The sequence below is a fragment of the Nansenia antarctica genome (genome assembly GCF_963989245.1).
Source record: "Nansenia antarctica genome assembly, chromosome: 6".
Lineage (NCBI taxonomy): Eukaryota > Metazoa > Chordata > Actinopteri > Argentiniformes > Microstomatidae > Nansenia > Nansenia antarctica.
In genome coordinates this window covers 73,362,077-73,370,539 of record NC_137676.1, presented here as the reverse complement: position 1 = coordinate 73,370,539, position 8,463 = coordinate 73,362,077, and the positions used below count along the sequence as shown (strand labels likewise).

Sequence of the window (8,463 nt, the reverse complement as noted above, 5' to 3'; positions counted from 1 at the left end):
TGACCAGTAACATGTTTATTGAAACACCTCCAGACTTCTTATTTCTTCTTATTTTCTCTCTTTTTTCTTACCTTTTGTCCTTTCCTTTTCACCCATCTGTTTAGGGGATAAGCTATGTTTCTTTACCCTTTGTTTTACCATTTAAGATGTAGATATGATGTTCTGTCCATGTCTACGCTGAAACCCAATAAAAACTCAAGTGATAAAAAAAAAAAAAGAACTCACTGGGCTACTCATGTTCCACCTCACATAGAGGTAAAGACAACTAACTTCTTCTTCTTCTTCTTCTTCTTCTTCTTCTTCAACAACATCATGACAATCGTGATCTGACAGAGTTTCCCTGGGCTTAAAACCTTGGAGTTAAACAGCCTAACCATAGCTGGAGTCTCAATAGACTATCTTTCCATTCTCAGTTTGGATATTTGTAGATACTTGTAACATGGGTGATCCAAGGAGAAGTTAGACTTGTCAGAGTAACTAATGCATGATGGGTTTTAGCTCAGTGGGCTAATACAGTCTCGGGTTCGAACCCGGCCTGTCAAGTATCTGCTGTACACAACGCTGGTATAATTATATCATTTGCAATTACATGTTTGGCATTTAGCAGACGCCTTATTCCAAAGAGACTTACAATCAATACATTTGACTAAGCAGGTGAATCATCAATCCACCAGTCGTAGCAGGAAGAGTAATTTAGCTCAGGCCTGGGGCCATTGGCAGTCTCAGTGATAGAAGGAAAACTTTTTTTTTTTTTTTAATATATATATAGACATTGGAGAACAGTGAAGGGGAAAAGCGGGTGTCTCAGTGAAATGATCACGTGAATAAAAGGGAAACAGCCTGTATCTTACCCTGGATCTTTTTCTCATTTTCAGTCAGTCTGTTGTCGGCCTGTAGGATGGCGTTGGACTCAGCTGTCTTCTCTCTCAGGAACACCTGCAGCACCACCTCAGCCTACAGAACACAACACATATTCATCTCCATTCGGTTGTTAAGTCTGACGTCAAACGTGACGTTTAGCCATTTCCGGGTCCAAACCAGCAATTCCCCGCACCAGAGTACCAGTGTACTACAGCACCAAAGTACCAGTGTACTAAAGCACCAGAGTATCAGTGTACTAAAGCACCAGAGTACCAGTGTACTAAAGCACCAGAGTACCAGTGTACTAAAGCACCAGAGCACCAGTGTACTACAGCACCAGAGTACCAGTGTACTACAGCGGTAGAATGACAGTTCAATCGTTTTTTAGACTCTGATCTATTCATACAACATTATTACTGAGGCATTTCGAAGAGAGAAAGGATTCCTCTCATAATAATATGATAATTGTATCTGTAAAATGCCCCAAAATCTGTAATGAGTACTTGTATTACCCCTAGTAATTACACATTAATAACCCATTAATTACTGAAAGACTCTGTAAGAAGTCTGTGTAACTATTCAAGTTCAACAAAGACACCATGGGGCGCTTAGGTGGCGTAGCAGACTAGGTGTTGACCACATAACCGCAGGGTTTCCGGTTAGATTCCAGCCGCGGACATATCCTGCATGTCATCCCTTCTCTCTCTCTCTCTCTCACCCATCCTTCCTGTCATAATCTCTACTGTCTCTATCCTCCTCTCTCTCTCAGCCATCCTTCCTGTCAAATCTCTACTGTCTCTATCCTCCTCTCTCTCTCTCACCCATGTCTCTATCCTCCTCTCTCTCTCACCCATCCTTCCTGTCAACATCTCTACTGTCTCTATCCTTCTCTCTCTCTCTCACCCATCCTTCCTGTCATATCTCTACTGTCTCTATCCTCTCTCTCTCACCCATCCTTCCTGTCAACATCTCTACTATCTCTATCCTCTCTCTCTCTCAGCCATCCTTCCTGTCCTATCCTCTACTGTATCTATCCTCCTCTCTCTCTCTCTCTCTCTCTCTCAGCCATCCTTCCTGTCAAATCTCTACTGTCTCTATCCTCCTCTCTCTCTCACCCATCCTTCCTGTCATATCTCTACTGTCTCTATCATCATCTCTCTCTCTCTCACCCCTCCTTCCTGTCAATCTCTACTGCCTCTATCCTCTCTCTCTCTCACCCATCCTTCCTGTCATATCTCTACTGTCTCTATCCTCCTCTCTCTCTCACCCATCCTTCCTGTCAAATCTCTACTGTCTCTATCCTCCTCTCTCTCTCACCCCTCCTTCCTGTAATATAGAAATATGAGTGAGACTGCCCCACTCAGGAAATAGACAAAGAAACCCAGACACCATGTTCTTACCCTGACTCCTTTGTTGGGCTCTGCGCGGTACTGTTCCACCATGTTGTCATGGTCACCGCGGTAAAGCTCGTAGCCCCCTGGGTTGGCGTAGACCCCCTCCTGGATGTTCTGGCCCACCGGGGCAGCCAGCTGGGTCAGCAGGTCCTTACACCTGTTCTCTGACGCCTCCTCGTTCCTGACCAGCAGCTCAGCGTGGAGCTTTACAACGCCCTCCTGAAAGAGACAAATGGGAAATGGACTGCACTTATATAGCGCCTTTTTTTGCTGCTCCAAAGCTGCTCCAAAGCGCTTTACAACGGCCTCTCATTCCCCCATTCACACACACATTCACACACCAATGGCGGCAAGTGTGTGTGTGTGTGTGTGTGAGTGTGAGTGTGAGTGTGAGTGTGAGTGTGAGTGTGTGTGTGTGTGTGTGTGTATGTGTGTGTATATGTGTGTGTATATGTGTATATGTGTGTGTGTGTATGTGTGTGCTAGCCAGACACAGCCTTCTTACCGCCAGCGTCTTCAAGAACTCTCCGTTCTCGTCTTTGAAGGATCTGGCCATGAACTCTTTGGTGGCCTGGTCGTCTGAGCGGCGGTGGTGCTCCGACATCTGGTCCATGTCCACAGGGAAGGAGGCCTTCACCTGCCCCATGCCTGCCTGGTACGCCTTCAGACCCTCCGCCACCGCCGCCTGGTTCTCTATCTGAGCCATGGCCAGCACGGCGTTCTCCAGACAGGGGACGGCACCGGACGCTATGGTCTCCACATACGTCTTCACCAGGTGGCTCAGCACTGCACGTCAGAGGAGGAGGAGGGGCGGGGGGCACAAACAGAAACAGATATAATGATAGAGTAGAGCTTTTGGTCCTTGACTGTGGGGAGACTGTGGGGGTGACAGGAATTCCCCTTCGACAGGCAGTCGAAGTGCAGCTCAAGAATACATTTCCACATTAGAAACACACATAGGTCACATACATTAATACATACAATAAAAACAGACAGACATAGCAGTGTTTATAAAATGGAGTGCCTATTTAAAAAGTCCAGTAATAAAAAAATAAAAAATAAACAGTGTTATGGTTTAAGAAGCTAAAACCATCGCTTCAACCCAGTGGTGTAGTCTAGGTGATACGCAGGACTACGCCGTATACCCACTAGGAAAGGCCAAGGATTTCCATATACCCACTTAAAAATGTGTGAGGATACGTAACGGCGTTGTGTGACAGAACTTTCACACTTTCATTCATAAAATTCACCCCGTCTGTGTTACGAAGCACTTGACTTTTGGACCATTGGGACTGACTATAGCGTCATATACCATCAAAGGGGGGAGATGCGACATGAAATATGCCAAAATGCAGCACTATCATCCACAGATCAGCCTTAGAACATGTAATGTTAGATATATATATATAACGTTAGACAGGGAGCGCAGATGTATTTTTATGGCGTTCCCGAAATGAACGATATGAGGCTGGGAGGGGAAAATCACAGTATATACCCACTAGAAAACACTAGACTACACCACTGCTTCAATCCTCAGTAGAAGGCTGGGAGAGAGACAGAACGGACCAGAGGCCGGCTGTGTGTCGTTAGATCAGAGGGGTGAACCGTGTTAACGGAGTTGAGACGCTCAAACTCGCTCCTCTGTAGCTCCCTCTACAGGCCAGATGCTGCATGTTCCAACACGTTGACGAACACATTTAAGTGTTTCTCACTGGTGAATGGAGCTATCTTGTGATCCCAAAGGTAAGGAGAGTTATGTTTTTGTCTCTCCACTTTCCTTTCTGTATTATTTTTCTTTATTTCGTTATTAAGTTGTCTTCAACAAAAAATGTAAATAATAGAGCTACTGTATGTATGTATGTATGTATGTATGTATGTATGTATGTATGTATGTATGTATGTATGAATGTTATGCAAGTGTATTGTCTGTATTTAAGTGTTTAAGATGAAACATCGTTTGAAAGTATGGTATGAGGAGTTGAGGACCCCAGGAAGAATAGCTACTGCATATTTGCTGTATCTAATGGTGGATCCAAATAAACAAACAAACAAACAAACAAACAAACATGAATAAAGTAATAAACGCAGCTGTGCAGCTGTGTGACTCACTCCTCCCGGTGACTCGGTGCCCTCCTCTGACGGTCTTCACCTCGCTCCCCTGGAATATGTGGTGACAGAAGGCCTCCACCACCCTCCGGAAGCCTGGGCAGAGCTCCTCCTCGTCCAGGGTCTCCAAGACGGCCATGTTCTCAGGAGTGGTGGGGGTCGGGAACACGAAACACTTACGCGAGGGGAAGAAGTTCTTGATACACTCTCTGGGGAGGTTGTACTCGTTGACCCTTTTGCCAAAACCTGCAGGATCCAGTATGTCAGTTAGTAATAATAATAATCATAATAAAAGTAATTTAAAGGCAATATTAAAAAGATGGGTTTTTAGTCTTGACTTGAACATATGTGCTGAGGTTGCATCCCTAATGTAAACTGGCAGTGAGACACAATCTGGGTGCATAAAATGAGAATGCAGCCTCACCAAATCTCTTCTTTTGTACATGTGGTACACAGAGAAAACCAGCGTCAGAAGACCTGAGAGCTCTATTGGGCTGATATGCTAGCAGAAGACCTGAGAGCTCTATTGGGCTGATATGCTAGCAGAAGACCTGAGAGCTCTATTGGGCTGATATGCTAGCAGAAGACCTGAGAGCTCTATTGGGCTGATATGCTAGCAGAAGACCTGAGAGCTCTATTGGGCTGATATGCTAGCAGAAGACCTGAGAGCTCTATTGGGCTGATATGCTAGCAGAAGACCTGAGAGCTCTATTGGGCTGATACTATGCTAGCAAAAGACCTGAGAGCTCTATTGGGCTGATATGCTAGCAGAAGACCTGAGAGATCTATTGGGCTGATATGCTAGCAGAAGACCTGAGAGCTCTATTGGGCTGATATGCTAGCAAAAGACCTGAGAGCTCTAGTGGGCTGATATGCTAGCAGAAGACCTGAGAGCTCTATTGGGCTGATATGCTAGCAGAAGACCTGAGAGCTCTATTGGGCTGATATGCTAGCAAAAGGTCGATTGGCAGGAATGCCCACCGGCTTATGGTAGAGAAAAGAACATTCAATTCACAGGCAACAGCTCTGGTGGACATTCCTGGAGTAAGCATGCATGTACTAATTGCACGCTCATTTTGCAGTATTCTAGAGAAAGCCACTGGATGCTGTTTGTGTATTGGGGTCAGGGGAGGCTGGTGGAGGTAGAAATCGGAGGACGGGATCATTGTAATGCATGGATGTGTTTCATACCATTCCTCGTTACGTTTCTTGCATCACAATGAGCCTGTCCTCGGATTTCTACCTCCGTCAGCCTCCCCTGGTTGTGGTAGTGTTATGAGTTTACAGGGTGTGAAAGAAGGTCACCTGTCTTGAGTTCCAGGGCGTGCTCCAGATAACCGTCTGGGTTGATGTCTCTGCCGCCGATGCTGAGCTGTAGGCTGAAGTCTCTCACGGTCCACACGAAGTTAGGGAAGAACTGAAGAAACTGGACGTGCCCTTGCCCCTCCTCCTCCTCCTCTTCCTCAGGGGATGAAGCTCGGCTGGAGGCCTTTACCTTGATCTTCTCCGTCAGCTCCGTCACATACCTGGGCTACGTTGAGGACCTTTGGACAGGAGATTCAAGTTCTACAAGCTACAAGGCAACGGTTGTTAAGTCGTGACGTGTTTCCGGGTCCAAAGTTGGCTGAGGCGCTCTCTTCGTAAATGCCGCAGTAATAATAATATTAATTCATTATATTTGTATAGCGCTTTTCCAAGGCTCAAATAAGCTGACAAATATGGGGGAAACGGGAAAGTGCTGCGTCCCTTGTTGTAGGAATAGATCCGAGTCTAAAAAAACGAATGAACTGTCATTCTACCGCTTTAGTACACTGGTACTATGGTGCAGGGAATTTTTGGTTTGGACCCAGAAATTGCTAAACGTCACATTTGACGTCAGACTTAACAACCGAACAGACCCCTCAGTCTGGCTACACAATTTGGAGAACCTGTTTGAACGTTTTCAAAAGGCACCAAAAGTTATATTAATTTTAGAATGTGGTTGTTATAGGAATTTTTTATAGCAAATGTTTTACTTGCTCCGGGCAAGTGGGCAAGCGTTACTGTGGAACCCTGCTGGAGATGAGCTACTGATGATGAGACCAAAGGATACTGCAGTTTCAACACAGCGTCGTTGTCGATGACGCCTCGGCTGTTGTAGACCAGCGTGCTGCTCAGCAGGATGGCCAGGCAGAAGATCCAGCCATCGTCCTTACAGTCTCCCTGGAACACACAGTGATCAAGGCCCCTACGGTCAGCTGAGGCTAATCAGCTGATCATTCCAAGAGTAAAAACAAAACACGGTGCAGCAGCTTTCAGTCACTCTGCCAGCGTGCTCCTGGAACAAACTCCCTGAAGAAATCAAACTGGCCCAAAACCCTTAAAATATTTAAATCTAAGCTAAAAACCTTCATGTTCTGCAACAGTTATGATTAAACACAAACACTTCTATCAATGTCTTTTTTATTACTATAGTCTTATTAAATGTTTTTATCTATCACTCTTCCTGCTACGACTGGTGGATTGATGATTCACTTGCTTAGTCAAATGTATCGATTGTAAGTCGCTTTGGAATAAGGCGTCTGCTGAATGCCAAACATGTCAATGTAAATGTCAGAAAACAAGTGACAAACAAGCATTACCACACTCGCATGCGCGCACTCACACACAGACACACAGACACACACAGACACACACACACACACACACACACACACACACACACACACACACACACACACCTTCCCCACGTCCCCCAGCCCCTCTGTGTCCAGCAGCACCAGAGTGACGTCGTCAGGGTGGTTGGGGTGAGGCACACACCACATCCAGATGCCCTTCGTCTTGGCCTCCACGGTGGGCCCCAGGGCAAAACCTACATCAACATTTCAACATTTTCATCATTAATTCATACTATTCATTTAAATGATAGGTCTACTGGTGGAAATAATGGTAATACATTATATATATATATATATATATTTATATATATATATATATATATATATATATTTGGACTGAGGTCCAAAACAGTTTGTTAGTTTCAGATAGTAACAGAAGTTGCTTTAACAAAAAATTAAAGATGTATCTGTTTACATACGGAATACCCTGAAAACAATTAAGTGTTTCTCACTGTTGAATTGAGTTATCTTGTGATCCCAAAGGTAAGGAGAGTGTATGTATGTATGTATGTATGTATGTATGTATGTATGTATGTATGTATGTATGTATGTATGTATGTATGTATGTATGTATGTATGTATGTATGTATGTATGTATGTATGTATGTATGTATGTATGTATGTATGTATGTATGTATGTATGTATTGTAACGAACCTGTGTGAGGTCCGTTAGCAGCTCCCCCAGGGGAGTTAACTCTCTCCCCTCCCTTATGGCCGGCCAGTTTGTTGAGGAGATAAGACTTGCCGGTGCGGTACAGCCCGACCACGGACACCACGACGACGGGCTGGGTCAGCCCCTCCAGGTAGAGTTTGGCCTCCGGGACGACCCGGAGCTGGCCGTCCGAGTGATCCACGAGGCACATGGGAGAATCCATGTCGATAACGGCCTGGAAACTCTCACCAGTTAATCTGTAGGCTTAATAGGAGATGATACGAAGACAAAATAAACGTGAATTGATCATTGAATGAATGAATGGACTTTATTGAGTCCTAGGCTATACAATGCAATGGTTTAATCGTCCTTGGGTTTTATGAAAGGCGCTATAGAAATCGAAGTTATTATTAATATTATTATTATTATTAATTAATATCTGGGTGTTTATCCGTGAAAATACATCAGTAGCCTGTCACAAAGAAAATAAGGAAAAATGAAGGTGAATGTTCAACGTCTGCGTCTCTGATCAAATTGTTGTAAACCAAATGTAATTGTCGGCTGCGTCCCCAAGTAGGGAGAAAGTATATTGGACGGACGGTATGGTATACTCACGTCAAAGATGCTTTATTCCTTCTTCTAACAGACTGCCAACGGCTCCTGTGGCTGGTGGTGGATAGATGATTCACTCACTTAGTCAAATGTTGCCTATCTGTTGTAAGTCGCTTTGGATAAAGGCGTCTGCTAAATGCCAAAAAAGTAAATGTAGTAAACTGAATCGAGGAGATGTGT

The 8,463-nt window shown here is 44.6% G+C and overlaps 1 protein-coding gene across 1 annotated transcript in view; it reads right to left on the bottom strand.

Annotated features, from left to right (window-relative positions):
- Positions 1 to 7,894, bottom strand: part of LOC308160955 (guanylate-binding protein 1-like) — a gene marked incomplete at its 5' end in the record, with an annotated part of 15,530 nt that extends 7,636 nt beyond the window's left edge. The window contains 8 exons of the mRNA XM_080534878.1: positions 852 to 954; positions 2,262 to 2,474; positions 2,761 to 3,041; positions 4,365 to 4,607; positions 5,667 to 5,887; positions 6,454 to 6,563; positions 7,082 to 7,212; positions 7,735 to 7,894. Coding sequence (XP_080391004.1) covers positions 852 to 954; positions 2,262 to 2,474; positions 2,761 to 3,041; positions 4,365 to 4,607; positions 5,667 to 5,887; positions 6,454 to 6,563; positions 7,082 to 7,212; positions 7,735 to 7,894 — 1,462 coding nt within the window. The remainder of the gene's footprint in view (positions 1 to 851; positions 955 to 2,261; positions 2,475 to 2,760; positions 3,042 to 4,364; positions 4,608 to 5,666; positions 5,888 to 6,453; positions 6,564 to 7,081; positions 7,213 to 7,734) is intronic.
- Between the last annotated feature and the right edge of the window lie 569 nt (positions 7,895 to 8,463).